Raw genomic sequence first — 19,280 nt, 5'->3', positions numbered from 1 at the left:
AACAACTACACCGCCTTTGCCCCGGGTGAGGATGGAACTCACGACATTCAGATTATGAGACTTACGCGCTGCCTACTGCGCTACCGAGGCGGACAGGGGTCACTGCGAAACGCAACCGGTATCATTCGTTTCCACAAATTAAAGGTCGAAAAAATAAGAAAACTGGGCAACAGTCATTCATTACTGCTCCAGACAGTGCACCCCTCCCTACCTAATTAAACTCTCATGAGCAAACAAAAATCTGCACCGCCTTTGCCCCGGGTGAGGATTGAACTCACGACCTTCAGATTATGAGACTGACGCGCTGCCTACTGCACTACCGAGGTGGACAGGTGTGACTGGGAAACACAACCGGTATCAATAGTTCCCACAAGTTAAAGGTCGAAAAAGTAAGAAAACTCAGCAACAGTCAATTATTACTGCTCCAGACAGCGCACCCCTCACGACCTAATTAAACTCTCATAAGCAAACAACAAAACTGCACCGCCTTTACCCCGGGTGGGGATTGAACTCACGACCTTCAGAATATGAGACTGACGCGCTGCCTACTGCGCTACCGAGGCAGACTGGGGTCACTGGGAAACGCAACCGGTATCATTAGTTCCCACAAATTAAAGGTTGAAAAAATAAGAAAACCGAGCAACAATCATTCATTACTTCTCCAGACAGTGCACCCCTCACGACCTAATTAAACTCTCATAAGCAAACAAAACATATTCACCGCCTTTGCCTCGGGAGAGGATTGAACTCGCGACCTTCAGATTACGAGACTGACGCGCTGCCTACTGCGCTACCGACGCGGACAGGGGTCACTGGGAAACGCAACCGGTATCATTAGTTCCCACAAATTAAAGGTTGAAAAAATAAGAAAACCGAACAACTGTCATTCATTACTGCTCAAGACAGTGCACCCCTCACGACCTAATTAAACTCTCATGAGCAAACAAAAAATCTGCAACAAATTTGCCCCGGGTGAGGATTGAACTCACGACCTTCAGATTATGAGACTGACGCGCTGCCTACTGCGCTACCGAGGCGAACAGGCGTCACGGGTAAACACAACCGGTATCAATAGTTCCCACATGTTAAAGGTCGAAAAAGTAAGAAAACTCAGCAACAGTCATTCATTACTGCTCAGGACAGCGCACCCCTCACGACCTAATTAAACTCTCATAGGCAAACAAAAAATCTGCACCGCCTTTGCCCCGGGTGTGGATCGAACTCACGACCTTCAGATTATGAGACTGAAGCGCCGCCTACTGCGCTACCGAGGCGGACTGGTGTCACTGGGAAACACAACCGGTATCAATAGTTCCCACAAGTTAAAGGTCGAAAAAGTAAGAAACCTCAGCAACAGTCATTCATTACTGCACCAGACAGCGCACCCTTCACGACCTAATTAAACTCTCATAAGCAAACAAAACAACTACACCGCCTTTGCCCCGGGTGAGGATGGAACTCACGACCTTCATATTATGAGACTGACGCGCTGCCTACTGCGCTACCGAGGCGGACAGGTGTCTCTGGGAAACACAACCGGTATCAATAGTTCCCACAAGTTAAAAATTGAAAAATTAAGAAAACCGACCAACTGTCATTCATTACTGCTCCTGACAGCGCACTCCTCACGACCTAATTAAACTCTCATGAGCAAACAAAAAATCTGCACCGCCTTTGCCCCGGGTGTGGATTGAACTCACGACCTTCAGATTATGAGACTGAAGCGCCGCCTACTGCGCTACCGAGGCGGACTGGTGTCACTGGGAAACACAACCGGTATCAATAGTTCCCACAAGTTAAAGGTCGAAAAAATAAAAAACTCAGCAACAGTCATTCATTACTGCTCCAGGCAGCGCACCCTTCACGACCTAATTAAACTCTCATAAGCAAACAAAACAACTACACCGCCTTTGCCCCGGGTGAGGATGGAACTCACGACCTTCAGATTATGAGACTGACGCGCTGCCTACTGGGCTACCGAGGCGGACAGGGGTCACTGCGAAACGCAACCGGTATCATTCGTTTCCACAAATTAAAGGTCGAAAAAGTAAGAAAACTCAGCAACAGTCATTCATTACTGCTCCAGACAGCGCACCCCTCACGACCTAATTAAACTCTCATAAGCAAACAACAAAACTACACCGCCTATACCCCGGGTGGGGATTGAACTCACGACCTTCAGATTATGAGACTGACGCGCTGCCTACTGCGCTACCGAGGCGGACAGGGGTCACTGGGAAACACAACCGGTATCAATAGTTTCCACAAGTTAAAAATTGAAACAGTAAGAAAACCGAGCAACTGTCATTTATTACTGCTCCAGACAGCGCACCCCTCACGACCTAATTAAACTCTCATAAGCAAACAAAAAATGTGTACCGCCTTTACCCTGGGTGTGTATTGAACTCACGACCTTCAGATTATGAGACTGACGCGCTGCCTACTGCGCTTCCGAGGCGGACAGGTGTCTCTGGGAAACACAACCGGTATCAATAGTTCCCACAAGTTAAAAATTGAAAAATTAAGAAAACCGACCAACTGTCATTCATTACTGCTCCTGACAGCGCACTCCTCACGACCTAATTAAACTCTCATAAGCAAACAAAAAACTGCACCGCCTTTGGCCCGGGTGAGAATTAAACTCATGACCTTTAGATTATGAGACTGACGCGCTGCCTACTGCGCTACCGAGGCGGACAGGTGTCACTGGGAAACACAACAGGTATCAATAGTTCCCTCAAGTTAAAGGTCGAAAAAGTAAGAAAACTCGGCAAGAGTCATTCATTACTGCTCCAGACAGCGCACCCTTCACGACCTAATTAAACTCTCATAAACAAACAAAAAAACTTCACCGCCTTTGCTCCGGGTGAGGATTGAACTCACGACCTTCAGAATATGAGAATGACGCGCTGCCTACTGCGCTACCGAGGCAGACTGGGGTCACTGGAAAACGCAACCGGTATCATTAGTTCCCACAAATAAAGGTTGAAAAAATAAGAAAACCGAGCAACAGTCATTCATTACTTCTCCAGACAGTGCACCCCTCACGACCTAATTAAACTCTCATAAGCAAACAAAACATATTCACCGCCTTTGCCCCGGGAGAGGATTGAACTCACGACCTTCAGATTACGAGACTGACGCGCTGCCTACTGCGCTACCGACGCGGACAGGGGTCACTGGGAAACACAAGCGATATCATTAGTTCCCACAAATTAAAGGTTGAAAAACTAAGAAAACCGAACAACTGTCATTCATTACTGCTCAAGACAGTGCACCCCTCACGACCTAATTAAACTCTCATGAGCAAACAAAAAATCTGCAACAAATTTGCCCCGGGTGAGGATTGAACTCACGACCTTCAGATTATGAGACTGACGCGCTGCCTACTGCGCTACCGAGGCGAACAGGCGTCACGGGGGGAAACACAACCGGTATCAATAGTTCCCACATGTTAAAGGTCGAAAAAGTAAGAAAACTCAGCAACAGTCATTCATTACTGCTCAGGACAGCGCACCCCTCACAACCTAATTAAACTCTCATAGGCAAACAAAAAATCTGCACCGCCTTTGCCCCGGGTGTGGATTGAACTCACGACCTTCAGATTATGAGACTGAAGTGCCGCCTACTGCGCTACCGAGGCGGACTGGTGTCACTGGGAAACACAACCGGTATCAATTGTTCCCACAAGTTAAAGGTCGAAAAAATAAGAAAACATGGCAACAGTCATTCATTACTGCTCCAGACAGTGCACCCCTCCCTACCTAATTAAACTCTCATGAGCAAACAAAAAATCTGCACCGCCTTTGCCCCGGGTGAGAATTGAACTCACGACCTTCAAATTATAAGACTGACGCGCTGCCTACTGCGCTACCGAGGCGGACAGGTGTCACTGGGAAACACAACAGGTATCAATAGTTCCCTCAAGTTAAAGGTCGAAAAAGTAAGAAAACTCGGCAACAGTCATTCATTACTGCTCCAGACAGCGCACCCTTCACGACCTAATTAAACTCTCATAAACAAACAAAAAAACTTCACCGCCTTTGCCCCGGGTGAGGATGGAACTCACGACCTTCAGATTATGAGACTGACGCGCTGCCTACTGCGCTACCGAGGCGGACAGGGGCACTGCGAAACGCAACCGGTATCATTAGTTCCCACAAATTAAAGGTCGAAAAAGTAGGAAAACCGAGCAACAGTCATTCATTACTTCTCCAGACAGTGCACCCCTCACGACCTAATTAAACTCTCACAAGCAAACTAAACATATTCACCGCCTTTGCCCCGGGAGAGGATTGAACTCACGACCTTCAGATTACGAGACTGACGCGCTGCCTACTGCGCTACCGACGCGGACAGGGGTCACTGGGAAACGCAACCGGTATCATTAGTTCCCACAAATTAAAGGTTGAAAAAATAGGAAAACCGAACAACTGTCATTCATTACTGCTCAAGACAGTGCACCCCTCACGACCTAATTAAACTCTCATGAGCAAACAAAAAATCTGCAACAAATTTTTCCCGGGTGAGTATTGAACTCACGACCTTCAGATTATGAGACTGACGCGCTGCCTACTGCGCTACCGAGGCGAATAAGAGTCACTGGGAAACACAACCGGTATCAATAGTTCCCACATGTTTAAGGTCGAAAAAGTAAGAAAACTCAGCAACAGTCATTCATTACTGCTCAGGACAGCGCACCCCTCACGACCTAATTAAACTCTCATAGGCAAACAAAAAATGTGCACCGCCTTTGCCCCGGGTGTGGATTGAACTCACGACCTTCAGATTATGAGACTGAAGCGCCACCTACTGCGCTACCGAGGCGGACTGGTGTCACTGGGAAACACAACCGGTATCAATAGTTCCCACAAGTTAAAGGTCGAAAAAGTAAGAAAACTCAGCAACAGTCATTCATTACTGCACCAGACAGCGCACCCTTCACGACCTAATTAAACTCTCATAAGCAAACAAAAAATCTGCACCGCCTTTGCCCCGGGTGAGGATTGAACTCACGACCTTCAGATTATGAGACTGACGCGCTGCCTACTGCGCTACCGAGGCGGACAGGGGTCACTGCGAAACGCAACCGGTATCATTAGTTCCCACAAATTAAAGGTCGAAAAAGTAAGAAAACCGAGCAACAGTAATTCATTACTGCTCCACACAGTGCACCCCTCACGACCTAATTAAACTCTCATAAGCAAACAAAAAATCTGCACCGCCTTTGCCCTGGGTGAGGATTGAACTCACGACCTTCAGATTATGAGACTGACGCGCTGCCTACTTCGCTACCGAGGTATACATGAGTCCCTGGCAAACGCAACCGGTATCATTAGTTCCCACAAAAATAAAGGTGGAAAAAGTAAGAAAACTGAGCAACAGTCATTTATTACTGCTCCAGACAGTGCACCCCTCACGACCTAATTAAACTCTCATGAGCAAACAAAAAATCTGCACCAAAGTTGCCCCGGGTGAGGATTGAACTCACGACCTTCAGATTATGAGACTGACGCGCTGCCTAGTGCGCTTCCGAGGCAGACAGGGGTCACTGGGAAACGCAACCGGTATCATTAGTTCCCACAAACTATAGGTCGAAAAAGTAAGAAAACCGAGCAACAGTCATTCATTACTGCTCCAGACAGCGCACCCCTCACGACCCAATAAATCTCTCATAGGAAAACAAAAAAATCTGCAACACCTTTGCCCCGGGTGGGGATTGAACTCACGACCTTCAGATTATGAGACAGACGTGCTGCCTACTGCGCTTCCGAGGCATACAGGAGTCCCTGGCAAACGCAACCGGTATCATTAGTTCCCACAAAAATAAAGGTGGAAAAAGTAAGAAAACTGAGCAACAGTCATTTATTACTGCTCCAGACAGTGCACCCCTCACGACCTAAATAAACTCTTCTGAGCAAACAAAAAATCTGCACCAAAGTTGCTCCGGGTGAGAATTGAACTCACGACCTTCAGATTATGAGACTGACGCGCTGCCTAGTGCGCTTCCGAGGCAGACAGGGGTCACTGGGAAACGCAACCGGTATCATTAGTTCCCACAAACTATAGGTCGAAAAAGTAAGAAAACCGAGCAACAGTCATTCATTACTGCTCCAGACAGCGCACCCCTCACGACCCAATAAATCTCTTATAGGAAAACAAAAAAATCTGCAACACCTTTGCCCCGGGTGGGGATTGAACTCACGACCTTCAGATTATGAGACAGACGTGCTGCCTTTGCACTACCGAGGCGGACAGGGGTCACTGGGAAACGCAACCGGTAACATTAGTTCCCACAAAAAATAAAGGTCGAAAAAGTAAGAAAACCGAGCAACAGTCATTCATTACTGCTCCAGACAGTGCACCCCTCACGACCTATATAAACTCTCATAAGCAAACAAAAAACTTTACCGCCTTTGCCCCGGGTGAGGTTAGACCTCACGACCTTCAGATTATGAGACTGACGCGCTGCCATTGCGCTACCGAGGCGGACAGGGGTCACTGGGAAACACAACCGGTATCAATAGTTCCCACACGTTAAAGGTCCAAAAAGTAAGAAAACTCAGCAACAGTCATTCAATACTGCTCAGGACAGTGCACCCCTCAAGACCTAATTAAACTCTCATAAGCAAACAAAAAACTTTACCACCTTTGCCCCGGGTGAGGTTAGACCTCACGACCTTCAGATTATGAGACTGACGCGCTGCCATTGCGCTACCGAGGCGGACAGGGGTCACTGGGAAACACAACCGGTATCAATAGTTCCCACACGTTAAAGGTCCAAAAAGTAAGAAAACTCAGCAACAGTCATTCAATACTGCTAAGGACAGTGCACCCCTCAAGACCTAATTAAACTCTCATAAGCAAACAAAAAACTTCACCGCCTTTGCCCCGGGTGAGGATTGAACTCACGACCTTCAGATTATGAGACTGACGCGCTGCATACTGCGCTACCGAGGCGGACAGGTGTCACTGGGAAACACAACCGGTATCAATAGTTCCCACACGTTAAAGGTCGAAAAAGTAAGAAAATTCAGCAACATTCATTCGTTACTGCTCCAAACAGCGCACCCCTCACGACCTAATTAAACTCTCATAGGCAAACAAAAATTCTGCACCACCTTTGCCCCGGGTGTGGATTGAGCTCACGACCTTGAGATTATGAGACTGACGCACCGCCTACTGCGCTACCGAGACGGACTGGTGTCACTGGGAAACACAACCGATATCAATAGTTCCCACAAGTTAAAGGTCGAAAAAGTAAGAAAACTCAGCGACAGTCATTCATTACTGCTCCAGACAGCGCACCCTTCACGACCTAATTAAACTCTCATAAGCAAAGAAACCAACTACACCGCCTTTGCCCCGGGTGAGGATGGAACTCACGACCTTCAGATTATGAGACTGACGCGCTGCCTACTGAGCTATCGAGGCGGACAGGGGTCACTGCAAAACACAACCGGTATCATTAGTTCCCACAAATTAAAGGTCGAAAAAGTAGGAAAACCGAGCAACAATCATGCATTACTTCTCCAGACAGTGCACCCCTCACGACCTAATCAAACTCTCATAAGCAAACAAAACATATTCACCGCCTTTGCCCCGGGAGAGGATTGAACTCACGACCTTCAGATTACGAGACTGACGCGCTGCCTACTGCGCTACCGACGCGGACAGGGGTCAGTGGGAAACGCAACCGGTATCATTAGTTCCCACAAATTAAAGGTTGAAAAAAATAAGAAAACCGAACAACTGTCATTCATTACTGCTCACGACAGTGCACCCCTCACGACCAAACTAAACTCTCATGAGCAAACAAAAAATCTGCAACAAATTTGCCCCGGGTGAGGATTGAACTCACGCCCTTCAGATTATGAGACTGACGCGCTGCCTACTGCGCTACCTAGGCGAACAGGCGTCACTGGGAAACACAACCGGTATCAATAGTTCCCACATGTTAAAGGTCGAAAAAGTAAGAAAACTCAGCAACAGTCATTCATTACTGCTCCACACAGTGCACCCCTCACGACCTAATTAAACTCTCATAAGCAAACAAAAAATCTGCACCGCCTTTGCCCAGGGTGAGGATTGAACTCACGACCTTCAGATTATGAGACTGACGCGCTGCCTACTTCGCTACCGAGGTATACAGGAGTAATGGCAAACGCAACCGGTATCATTAGTTCCCACAAAAATAAAGGTGGAAAAAGTAAGAAAACTGAGCAACAGTCATTTATTACTGCTCCAGACAGTGCACCCCTCACGACCTAATTAAACTCTCATGAGCAAACAAAAAATCTGCACCAAAGTTGCCCCGGGTGAAGATTGAACTCACGACCTTCAGATTATGAGACTGACGCGCTGCCTAGTGCGCTTCCAAGGCAGACAGGGGTCACTGGGAAACGCAACCGGTATCATTAGTTCCCACAAACTATAGGTCGAAAAAGTAAGAAAACCGAGCAACAGTCATTCATTACTGCTCCAGACAGCGCACCCCTCACGACCCAATAAATCTCTCATAGGAAAACAAAAAAATCTGCAACACCTTTGCCCCGGGTGGGGATTGAACTCACGACCTTCAGATTATGAGACAGACGTGCTGCCTTTGCACTACCGAGGCGGACAGGGGTCACTGGGAAACGCAACCGGTAACATTAGTTTCCACAAAAAATAAAGGTCGAAAAAGTAAGAAAACCGAGCAACAGTCATTCATTACTGCTCCAGACAGTGCACCCCTCACGACCTATATAAACTCTCATAAGCAAACAAAAAACTTTACCGCCTTTGCCCCGGGTGAGGTTAGACCTCACGACCTTCAGATTATGAGACTGACGCGCTGCCATTGCGCTACCGAGGCGGACAGGGGTCACTGGGAAACACAACCGGTATCAATAGTTCCCACACGTTAAAGGTCCAAAAAGTAAGAAAACTCAGCAACAGTCATTCATTACTGCTCAGGACAGTGCACCCCTCAAGACCTAATTAAACTCTCATAAGCAAACAAAAAACTTCACCGCCTTTGCCCCGGGTGAGGATTGAACTCACGACCTTCAGATTATGAGACTGACGCGCTGCATACTGCGCTACCGAGGCTTTTTTTTTTTTCTTTATTGCCTTTTAATAACCACAAACAAAAGGATTACATACAAAATATGTACACTTAATAAAACACCAGCTTCAACTTGGCCAGTGCACTTGGTTTAAAAAGGCTTCACAGAAGCCAATTGGTCGAGCACAGGTAACCACTCGGGGGGTTCAGGCAGCGCTTTAAACACGTCTCGTGTATACAGCATACTCTCAACAAAATAGTCTCTCGCTGAACGTGCGTCTACACGCATATGTCGTACATCCATTCTTGTCCTCCACACACTATGCATGCAAAGCAACATTAACATGTCACTCGGCACTTCCCCTGCAGCTGCACACGGAAGAAAACGGATTCCAAAGGCGTTGATAGGTAGTTCTTTTTTATAGTCCATTGTAGTACGTCCCACAAGAACACAGCATCATGGCAGTCGAGAAAGATATGATTTATCGTTTCTGGTTTGCCGCAGATTAGACAGTTGACGGACCACGGTACAAAAAGCCCTTTACTTTTTAGCCATGGCAGTACAGGGAGAGTGCCGGTATGCACTTGAAAGAAGAATGTTTTGACAGAGGGTCTGACCGGCATTCTCTTAACACGTTTAAACACGTCACGCTCAGAACCTAGCCTGCACGAAGCTCGGTAGACGGGCACTGGCAGGAAGACATCAAGAAGGTCACGATACAGTTTCTTTTTAGTCACGTCGGACAAGTATTCGTACGAAAATCTTTCCTTGAGCAGGCGTGTAGCTGTAACTACTTCTCGCAAATAAGGACTGAGTGGTCCAGCTTCGAAAGAAAAAGATGACACGACGAAATCAGGTAAGGGGGTCTGCAGTCTTGCTTGGATCACAGTTCTCAAGAAATTGTCAGTTTGATCTCGAGCGAACATGAATCTGCTCACCAACTGCTTAAAAAACAAATGCAAAAGCCCCAGACCACCATATTTTACCCTATGAAATAAGTTGCACCGGCTCGTGCGCTCCCACTGCGACCCCCATATAAAGGTCGCGAATACTCGGTGCATTTTCTGGACAGAAGTGCGGGTCATGGTTAACACTTGTAATACATAAAACACTTTTGCAATCAGAAATACATTGCACACGGACGCTTTTGCAAACATTGATAAATTGCGACCTCCCCACTTATCAGTACAATTTTTAATGCGTTGACGTTCCTCAGACCAATACTCCGTAGCATTGCGGTAATGATCCAAAGGCACACCGAGGTACTTTCCGGGCATGATTTTCCAATTCATGTTACAGTAAACTTCGGGTGTGCTTTGCCACTGGCCATGCCAAAAGCCTAGACATTTTGGCCAACTAATTGCGCTGCCCGTTGCTGCACAGAATTCCCTAGCTATTCGTACAACTTCTTGCACACTTTCTTTGTCACTGCAAAACACTGCGACGTCATCAGCATAGGCTAAAATTCTAATTCCACTGGTCAGAAACGTATACCCTCTTATACTTGGTGTTGCAAGTATTCGTAAACAGAAGGGCTCTAAGTAAAGCGCGAAAAGGAGTGGCGACAAAGCACAACCTTGCTTCACGCTCGAGCGCACAGGAATTGAGGCACTTACTTCTTTGTTGATTACTAAATTAGCCCTACAGTCATGATACACCATTCTAACACCTTCTGTAATGACAGTTCCTACATTCACATGTTCCAGCAATAAAAACAAAATTTCATGTACAACTTTATCGAACGCTTTGTGCAGGTCTAGCTGAATCATGGCCACGCGGTCATTATTTGCATCACAGCATTCTAGAATACTTCTGGTTACGTGTATATTTGTGAATATGGTTCTGCCCTTAATCCCACATGTCTGATGCGGGCCGACAAGGGATGTGACAACGCTTTGGAGCCGTCTTGCTAGGACCTTCGTGTATATTTTATAGTCAGTGTTGCTCAAACTGATAGGTCGGTAGGATTCCACTGAAAGTAGCTTTGCGGGGTCATCAGTTTTGGGGATTAATACTACGTGTGCTGTCCTAAATGAATGAGGTGTTTGCTGCTTGTCGTAGCATTCTCTGATCACTCGGTGTAATGCCAGTGCCATTTCTGTCTTAAAAAATTTGTATATGGCAGCACCAAGCCCATCCGGCCCTGGTGACTTGCCGTTACCCAGGTTATCTATAGCTGATTCAATTTCTGCCACCGTGATTTCTACTTCCAGTAGCTCCCGCTCAGAGTCTTCCAATCTCGGCATAAGGGTCAGAAAGTCCTCTTTGAATCGTTCGGGGTCATTGATTGTATGGCTAAGGAGTTGCGTATAAAACTCGACAAAGGCGTGCTTTATCTGTTCGCGGTCCCGGGTAATGTAATTGCGGTATCGAATTTCATTTATCTCTTTGTTTGCTGCATGTTTCTTTTCTTCACTGAGCACTCGCTTAGTGGGCGTTTCACCCATCCACAGCCGTTCAGTGCGAGCCCTTATCATTGCTCCGCGGTACTTTTCGTCGTCGATGAATTCGAGCTTTGCTTTCGCCTCCTTTATTTCTTTCTTAAATTTTCCCGGCACTTCATTTTCTACGCTTAACATGTAGTCTAGTTCGCTTTGTAACTGCCTCTCTTGTTGCCTTTCCCGATTACGTAATACACAGGCTCTTTCAATCGCTATCATCTTTATGTCACACTTCATTTGCTCCCACACAGCTATGAAGTTATTGGTCTCCAAACGAAGAGCATTTGAAAGACATTCTTTGGTTTTTGTGACAAATATTTCATCTTGCAGCAGCTTTTCATTAAATTTCCATAGAAACCAATTAAACTTCGCAGCCTTACGTTTTTCGCCAATGTTGACCTTGACCAGACAGTGATCACTAAAACTAAGATGTTGAGTTTGATAAGATGAGCATAGTGGCACCAACTTTGCCGACAAATATATTCTGTCTAACCTCGCGTGCGAATGACCTTGAAAGTGCGTATATCCTACTTCACCCTCTCGCGTCATTACATAACCGACATCTTCCAGCCCTGTCTCGTTCATTATTTTATTCAACAGCTCAGCGCTTCTATCGCGCACATTGAAGCTCGTTGTCTTATCCTCCGCTCTACAGACACAATTGAAATCCCCTAGAACCACAACATTTCTTTCCGTTTTCAAGAACCCTTCAATCGCTCTGAAAAAAAGTTCCCGTTCGTGCGATCTGTTCGGTGCATAAACACACACAACGCGCCAAGGCAGTCCAGAAAAACTGAAGTCGCACACAACCAGCCTACCGCTATCGCAGGTAGACACATTTTCAACAACCGCGATGCTACTACGTATGAAAACGACACAGCCTCCTGACCGCCCAACAGCATGACAAACGCAGACATTGTACCTAGAGCGAAAAACTTGAACCATTTGCTCCGTTTGTTCTTCACTTTCCATTTTAGTTTCTTGTACAGCCAGGAGGTCTATGTCGTTTTCTAACAAAATGCGACTAATCTGGCATTGTCTCCTGCGCGAACACAGGCCTCTTGAGTTCAACGTCGCGATGCAAATACCAGTTTTAAAGTTAGTCGCCATTTCTTGAAGGTTGTTTCGTCAGGTGTCATACTCACGTCGCAACAGTGGTTGCGTGTGCTCAGCGTAGAAAGCCTCGGAACGTCTCCTCCGCTACGGCGGGGCCGACGTTTGAGTGCCCCTACGGTCAGGCGACAGGTTTGGTCGTGGTTTAAAGGTAGGCCGGCGACCAGTCGCCGTCTTTGTTGGAGGTTCACTGGTGGCCGACGTGTCAACATTTCCGGTACCGTCAGGTGTTTCACGAGCTCGCTTTAAAGCGATAGCACCGGCCTTGGTCATCTCGGCGTCCGTTGCTTCCGGGCCGCCCTCTCGCGCAGCTGAAGATGACTTGCTCGCTGCTGTAGCGTCGTCCTCTACTGCTGCCGTGTCTAAATTCGTTCCTGGCGCACCAGAGTGCTTGTCGCCTTCATTGGTAGATTCCAGTGCGGCCCCAGAAGACTGTTCAGGGGGCGTGGCAGGGCCTTCCGTACAACCGTCTTCCCTGCTCGCTTCTTCGGCATCCACGGCATCCATCAGGTGTTCAGACACTTCGTCTGTTTGGCCTGGGCCCGCAATGCTGGCGTACGACCTCACACAGTGGGCGTCATCGTGGCCATAGCGACGACAGACCCCACAGCGCGGCACGCGGCAATCCCGTCGAATGTGTCCGATAGCCCGGCATCGGAGGCAGAGCGGTGATCTGCCAGGAATTACGACGAGCGCCATGTCCTCCGCAACTCGTAGTTGGTGTGGCAGGTCGTCCACGGACACGCCCGCGTGTAGCCTCAGCGTGACCGACCGCGTGGTTGAACCTTTGTCATTGCAGCCCTGCACCTTCCATTTATCTCTGCTTATCTCGGTCACTTTTCCGTAGGGCGTTAAGGCGACTCGCACAGCCTCGTCCGGCACGCCATGAAGAAGCCAGTACAACTTCAGCCGCACACCTCGATCACGGGGGTCAACCACCATACAGCGATGGTCCTTTAGGTCAAATGACTCCGCCGCCAGCATCTTCTTTTTACCCTCATCATCCTTGAACGTCACTGCCCATACGTGATTCATTTGGTATGCCCCAAGGGCAACCACTTCCGGCAGCAGCGAAAGACGAGCAAGGCTGTCTCGGACATGCTCCACTCGATATGGCCTGGCTTTCAAATTTCCGTGCAAAAAAACGGTGTGCAAAACAGAATCACCTGAAGGCAGCTGAGGCAGAACAACCTGGAAATCTTCGCCTGGCTTTTCGGTACACCTGATACCGCGGCCCACACGGGCCGCTGAAACCGCCCCTACACGGGAGCACATGATAAACACGTCCGTACGCTGTCGCGACCGGAAGTGGAATCAACCACTGCGCTACCGAGGCGGACAGGTGTCACTGGGAAACACAACCGGTATCAATAGTTCCCACACGTTAAAGGTCGAAAAAGTAAGAAAATTCAGCAACATTCATTCGTTACTGCTCCAAACAGCGCACCCCTCACGACCTAATTAAACTCTCATAGGCAAACAAAAATTCTGCACCACCTTTGCCCCGGGTGTGGATTGAGCTCACGACCTTGAGATTATGAGACTGACGCACCGCCTACTGCGCTACCGAGACGGACTGGTGTCACTGGGAAACACAACCGATATCAATAGTTCCCACAAGATAAAGGTCGAAAAAGTAAGAAAACTCAGCAACAGTCATTCATTACTGCTCCAGACAGCGCACCCTTCACGACCTAATTAAACTCTCATAAGCAAAGAAACCAACTACACCGCCTTTGCCCCGGGTGAGGATGGAACTCACGACCTTCAGATTATGAGACTGACGCGCTGCCTACTGAGCTATCGAGGCGGACAGGGGTCACTGCAAAACACAACCGGTATCATTAGTTCCCACAAATTAAAGGTCGAAAAAGTAGGAAAACCGAGCAACAATCATTCATTACTTCTCCAGACAGTGCACCCCTCACGACCTAATCAAACTCTCATAAGCAAACAAAACATATTCACCGCCTTTGCCCCGGGAGAGGATTGAACTCACGACCTTCAGATTACGAGACTGACGCGCTGCCTACTGCGCTACCGACGCGGACAGGGGTCAGTGGGAAACGCAACCGGTATCATTAGTTCCCACAAATTAAAGGTTGAAAAAAATAAGAAAACCGAACAACTGTCATTCATTACTGCTCACGACAGTGCACCCCTCACGACCAAACTAAACTCTCATGAGCAAACAAAAAATCTGCAACAAATTTGCCCCGGGTGAGGATTGAACTCACGCCCTTCAGATTCTGAGACTGACGCGCTGCCTACTGCGCTACCTAGGCGAACAGGCGTCACTGGGAAACACAACCGGTATCAATAGTTCCCACATGTTAAAGGTCGAAAAAGTAAGAAAACTCAGCAACAGTCATTCATTACTGCTCCACACAGTGCACCCCTCACGACCTAATTAAACTCTCATAAGCAAACAAAAAATCTGCACCGCCTTTGCCCCGGGTGAGGATTGAACTCACGACCTTCAGATTATGAGACTGGCGCGCTGCCTACTTCGCTACCGAGGTATACAGGAGTAATGGCAAACGCAACCGGTATCATTAGTTCCCACAAAAATAAAGGTGGAAAAAGTAAGAAAACTGAGCAACAGTCATTTATTACTGCTCCAGACAGTGCACCCCTCACGACCTAATTAAACTCTCATGAGCAAACAAAAAATCTGCACCAAAGTTGCCCCGGGTGAGGATTGAACTCACGACCTTCAGATTATGAGACTGACGCGCTGCCTAGTGCGCTTCCAAGGCAGACAGGGGTCACTGGGAAACGCAACCGGTATCATTAGTTCCCACAAACTATAGGTCGAAAAAGTAAGAAAACCGAGCAACAGTCATTCATTACTGCTCCAGACAGCGCACCCCTCACGACCCAATAAATCTCTCATAGGAAAACAAAAAAATCTGCAACACCTTTGCCCCGGGTGGGGATTGAACTCACGACCTTCAGATTATGAGACAGACGTGCTGCCTTTGCACTACAGAGGCGGACAGGGGTCACAGGGAAACGCAACCGGTAACATTAGTTCCCACAAAAAATAAAGGTCGAAAAAGTAAGAAAACCGAGCAACAGTTATTCATTACTGCTCCAGACAGTGCACCCCTCACGACCTAATTAAACTCTCATAAGCAAACAAAAAACTTTACCGCCTTTGCCCCGGGTGAGGTTAGACCTCACGACCTTCAGATTATGAGACTGACGCGCTGCCTACTGCGCTACCGAGGCGGACAGGTGTCACTGGGAAACACAACCGGTATCAATAGTTCCCACACGTTAAAGGTCGAAAAAGTAAGAAAATTCAGCAACATTCATTCGTTACTGCTCCAAACAGCGCACCCCTCACGACCTAATTAAACTCTCATAGGCAAACCAAAATTCTGCACCGCCTTTGCCCCGGGTGTGGATTGAACTCACGACCTTGAGATTATGAGACTGACGCACCGCCTACTGCGCTACCGAGGCGGACTGGTGTAACTGGGAAACACAACCGGTATCAATAGTTCCCACAAGGTAAAGGTCGAAAAAGTAAGAAAACTCAGCAACAGTCATTCATTACTGCTCCAGACAGCGCACCCCTCACGACCTAATTAAACTCTCATAAGCAAACAACAAAACTGCACCGCCTTTACCCCGGGTGGGGATTTAACTCACGAACTTCAGATTATGAGACAGACGCGCTGCCTACTGCGCTACCGAGGCGGACAGGGGTCACTGGGAAACACAACCGTTATCAATAGTTTCCACAAGTTAAAAATTGAAACAGTAAGAAAGCCGAGCAACAGTCATTTATTACTGCTCAAGACAGCGCACCCCTCACGACCTAATTAAACTCTCATAAGCAAACAAAAAATGTGTACCGCCTTTATACTGGGTGTGTATTGAACTCACGACCTTCAGATTATGAGACTGACGCGCTGCGTACTGCGCTTCCGAGGCGGACAGGTGTCTCTGGTAAACACAACCGGTATCAATAGTTCCCACAAATTAAAGGTTGAAAAAATAAGAAAACCGAACAACTGTCATTCATTACTGCTCAAGACAGTGCACCCCTCACGACCTAATTAAACTCTCATGAGCAAACAAAAAATCTGCAACAAATTTGCCCCGGGTGAGTATTGAACTCACGACCTTTAGATTATGAGACTGACGCGCTGCCTACTGCGCTACCGAGGCGAATAGGCGTCACTGGGAAAGACAACCGGTATCAATAGTTCCCACATGTTTAAGGTCGAAAAAGTAAGAAAACTCAGCAACAGTCATTCATTACTGCTCAGGACAGCGCACCCCTCACGACCTAATTAAACTCTCATAGGCAAACAAAAAATCTGCACCGCCTTTGCCCCGGGTGTGGATTGAACTCACGACCTTCAGATTATGAGACTGAAGCGCCGCCTACTGCGCTACCGAGGCGGACTGGTGTCACTGGGAAACACAACCGGTATCAATAGTTGCCGCAAGTTAAAGGTCGAAAAAGTAAGAAAACTCGGCAACAGTCATTCATTACTGCTTAAGACAGCGCACCCTTCACGACCTAATTAAACTCTCATAACAAACAAAAAAACTTCACCGCATTTGCCCCGGGTGAGGATTGAACTCACGACCTTCAGAATATGAGACTGACGCGCTGCCTACTGCGCTACCGAGGCAGACTGGGGTCACTGGGAAACGCAACCGGTATCATTAGTTCCCACAAATTAAAGGTTGAAAAAATAAGAAAACCGAGCAACAGTCATTCATTACTTCTCCAGACAGTGCACCCCTCACGACCTAATTAAACTCTCATAAGCAAACAAAACATATTCACCGCCTTTGCCCCGGGAGAGGATTGAACTCACGACCTTCAGATTACGAGACTGACGCGCTGCCTACTGCGCTAGAGACGCGGACAGGGGTCACTGGGAAACGCAACCGGTATCATTAGTTCCCACAAATTAAAGGTTGAAAAAATAAGAAAACCGAACAACTGTTATTCATTACTGCTCAAGACAGTGCACCCCTCACGACCTAATTAAACTCTCATGAGCAAACAAAAAACTGCACCGCCTTTGGCCCGGGTGAGAATTGAGCTCACGACCTTCAGATTATGAGACTGACGCGCTGCCTACTGCGCTACCGAGGCAGACTGGGGTCACTGGGAAACGCAACCGGTATCATTAGTTCCCACAAATAAAGGTTGAAAAAATAAGAAAACCGAGCAACTGTCATTCATTACTGCTCCTGACAGCGCACTCCTCACGACCTATTTAAACTCTCATAAGCAAACAAAAAACTGCACCGCCTTTGGCCTGGGTGAGAATTGAACACACGACCTTCAGATTATGAGACTGACGCGCTGCCTACTGCGCTACCGAGGCGGACAGGTGTCACTGCGAAACACAACCGGTATCATTAGTTCCCACAAATTAAAGGTTGAAAAAATAAGAAAACCGAACAACTGGTATTCATTACTGCTCAAGACAGTGCACCCCTCACGACCTAATTAAACTCTCATAAACAAACAAAAAACTTCACCGCCTTTGCCCCGGGTGAGGATTGAACTCACGACCTTCAGAATATGAGACTGACGCGCTGCCTACTGCGCTACCGAGGCAGACTGGGGTCACTGGGAAACGCAACCGGTATCATTAGTTCCCACAAATTAAAGGTTGAAAAAATAAGAAAACCGAGCAACTGTCATTCATTACTGCTCCTGACAGCGCACTCCTCACGACCTATTTAAACTCTCATAAGCAAACAAAAAACTGCACCGCCTTTGGCCTGGGTGAGAATTGAACACACGACCTTCAGACTATGAGACTGACGCGCTGCCTACTGCGCTACCGAGGCGGACAGGTGTCACAGGGAAACACAACCGGTATCAATAGTTCCCTCAAGTTAAAAATCGAAAAAGAAAGAAAACTCAGCAACAGTCATTCATTACTGCTCCAGACAGCGCACCCCTCAAGACCTAATTAAACTCTCATAAGCAAACAAAACATATTCACCGCCTTTGCCCCGGGAGAGGATTGAACTCACGACCTTCAGATTACGAGACTGACGCGCTGCCTTCTGTGCTACCGACGCGGACAGGGGTCACTGGGAAACGCAACCGGTATCATTAGTTCCCACAAATTAAAGGTTGAAAAATAAAGAAAACCGAACAACTGTCATTCATTACTGCTCAAGACAGTGCACCCCTCACGACCTAATTAAACTCTCATGAGCAAACAAAAAATCTGCAACAAATTTGCCCCGGGTGAGGATTGAACTCACGACCTTCAGATTATGAGACTGACGCACTGCCTACTGCGCTACCGAGGCGAACAGGCGTCACTGGGAAACACAACCGGTATCAATAGTTCCCACATGTTAAAGGTCGAAAAAGTAAGAAAACTCAGCAACAGTCATTCATTACTGCTCAGGAACGCGCACCCCTCACAACCTAATTACTACACTCTACGAATTTTGTATTTTGAATGAATGAATAAACTGAACTGAACTGAACTGAACTCTCATAGGCAAACAAAAAATCTGCACCGCCTTTGCCCCTGGTGTGGATTGAACTCACGACCTTCAGATTATGAGACTGAAGCGCCGCCTACTGCGCTACCGAGGCGGACTGGTGTCACTGGGAAACACAACCGGTATCAATAGTTCCCTCAAGTTAAAAATCGAAAAATAAAAAACT

At 47.4% G+C, this 19,280-nt stretch overlaps 1 protein-coding gene and 16 non-coding genes across 17 annotated transcripts; all 17 read right to left on the bottom strand.

Annotated features, from left to right (window-relative positions):
* Positions 1 to 253: 253 nt before the first annotated feature.
* Positions 254 to 326, bottom strand: TRNAM-CAU (transfer RNA methionine (anticodon CAU)). Its single transcript has one exon. It is a non-coding gene; the product is annotated as a tRNA-Met (tRNA).
* Positions 327 to 490: 164 nt separating this feature from the next.
* Positions 491 to 563, bottom strand: TRNAM-CAU (transfer RNA methionine (anticodon CAU)). The gene has a single exon. It is a non-coding gene; the product is annotated as a tRNA-Met (tRNA).
* Positions 564 to 964: 401 nt separating this feature from the next.
* On the bottom strand, positions 965 to 1,037 carry TRNAM-CAU (transfer RNA methionine (anticodon CAU)). Its single transcript has one exon. It is a non-coding gene; the product is annotated as a tRNA-Met (tRNA).
* Positions 1,038 to 2,148: 1,111 nt separating this feature from the next.
* Positions 2,149 to 2,221, bottom strand: TRNAM-CAU (transfer RNA methionine (anticodon CAU)). The gene has a single exon. It is a non-coding gene; the product is annotated as a tRNA-Met (tRNA).
* A 1,110-nt stretch (positions 2,222 to 3,331) lies between these two features.
* Positions 3,332 to 3,404, bottom strand: TRNAM-CAU (transfer RNA methionine (anticodon CAU)). Its single transcript has one exon. It is a non-coding gene; the product is annotated as a tRNA-Met (tRNA).
* A 403-nt stretch (positions 3,405 to 3,807) lies between these two features.
* TRNAI-UAU (transfer RNA isoleucine (anticodon UAU)) lies at positions 3,808 to 3,880 on the bottom strand. The gene has a single exon. It is a non-coding gene; the product is annotated as a tRNA-Ile (tRNA).
* Positions 3,881 to 4,044: 164 nt separating this feature from the next.
* Positions 4,045 to 4,117, bottom strand: TRNAM-CAU (transfer RNA methionine (anticodon CAU)). The gene has a single exon. It is a non-coding gene; the product is annotated as a tRNA-Met (tRNA).
* An 874-nt stretch (positions 4,118 to 4,991) lies between these two features.
* On the bottom strand, positions 4,992 to 5,064 carry TRNAM-CAU (transfer RNA methionine (anticodon CAU)). The gene has a single exon. It is a non-coding gene; the product is annotated as a tRNA-Met (tRNA).
* Positions 5,065 to 6,887: 1,823 nt separating this feature from the next.
* Positions 6,888 to 6,960, bottom strand: TRNAM-CAU (transfer RNA methionine (anticodon CAU)). The gene has a single exon. It is a non-coding gene; the product is annotated as a tRNA-Met (tRNA).
* Positions 6,961 to 7,836: 876 nt separating this feature from the next.
* TRNAM-CAU (transfer RNA methionine (anticodon CAU)) lies at positions 7,837 to 7,909 on the bottom strand. The gene has a single exon. It is a non-coding gene; the product is annotated as a tRNA-Met (tRNA).
* Positions 7,910 to 9,020: 1,111 nt separating this feature from the next.
* TRNAM-CAU (transfer RNA asparagine (anticodon GUU)) lies at positions 9,021 to 9,093 on the bottom strand. The gene has a single exon. It is a non-coding gene; the product is annotated as a tRNA-Met (tRNA).
* Positions 9,094 to 12,691: 3,598 nt separating this feature from the next.
* LOC142803121 (uncharacterized) lies at positions 12,692 to 13,879 on the bottom strand. Its single transcript, XM_075888224.1, has one exon. The coding sequence runs from the start codon at positions 13,877 to 13,879 to the stop codon at positions 12,692 to 12,694; it is 1,188 nt and encodes a 395-aa protein (XP_075744339.1).
* Positions 13,880 to 14,816: 937 nt separating this feature from the next.
* TRNAL-CAG (transfer RNA leucine (anticodon CAG)) lies at positions 14,817 to 14,889 on the bottom strand. The gene has a single exon. It is a non-coding gene; the product is annotated as a tRNA-Leu (tRNA).
* A 1,824-nt stretch (positions 14,890 to 16,713) lies between these two features.
* Positions 16,714 to 16,786, bottom strand: TRNAM-CAU (transfer RNA methionine (anticodon CAU)). The gene has a single exon. It is a non-coding gene; the product is annotated as a tRNA-Met (tRNA).
* Positions 16,787 to 17,186: 400 nt separating this feature from the next.
* Positions 17,187 to 17,259, bottom strand: TRNAM-CAU (transfer RNA methionine (anticodon CAU)). Its single transcript has one exon. It is a non-coding gene; the product is annotated as a tRNA-Met (tRNA).
* An 871-nt stretch (positions 17,260 to 18,130) lies between these two features.
* Positions 18,131 to 18,203, bottom strand: TRNAM-CAU (transfer RNA methionine (anticodon CAU)). The gene has a single exon. It is a non-coding gene; the product is annotated as a tRNA-Met (tRNA).
* A 637-nt stretch (positions 18,204 to 18,840) lies between these two features.
* On the bottom strand, positions 18,841 to 18,913 carry TRNAM-CAU (transfer RNA methionine (anticodon CAU)). Its single transcript has one exon. It is a non-coding gene; the product is annotated as a tRNA-Met (tRNA).
* Between the last annotated feature and the right edge of the window lie 367 nt (positions 18,914 to 19,280).

The sequence above is a fragment of the Rhipicephalus microplus genome, chromosome 3 (genome assembly GCF_043290135.1).
Source record: "Rhipicephalus microplus isolate Deutch F79 chromosome 3, USDA_Rmic, whole genome shotgun sequence".
Lineage (NCBI taxonomy): Eukaryota > Metazoa > Arthropoda > Arachnida > Ixodida > Ixodidae > Rhipicephalus > Rhipicephalus microplus.
This window is presented reverse-complemented; position numbering and strand designations above follow the sequence as displayed.

Bases quoted from the DNA above. Each gene is read 5' to 3' on its own strand.
- LOC142803121 (XM_075888224.1), bottom strand. From the start codon at position 13,879: ATGTGCTCCCGTGTAGGGGCGGTTTCAGCGGCCCGTGTGGGCCGCGGT.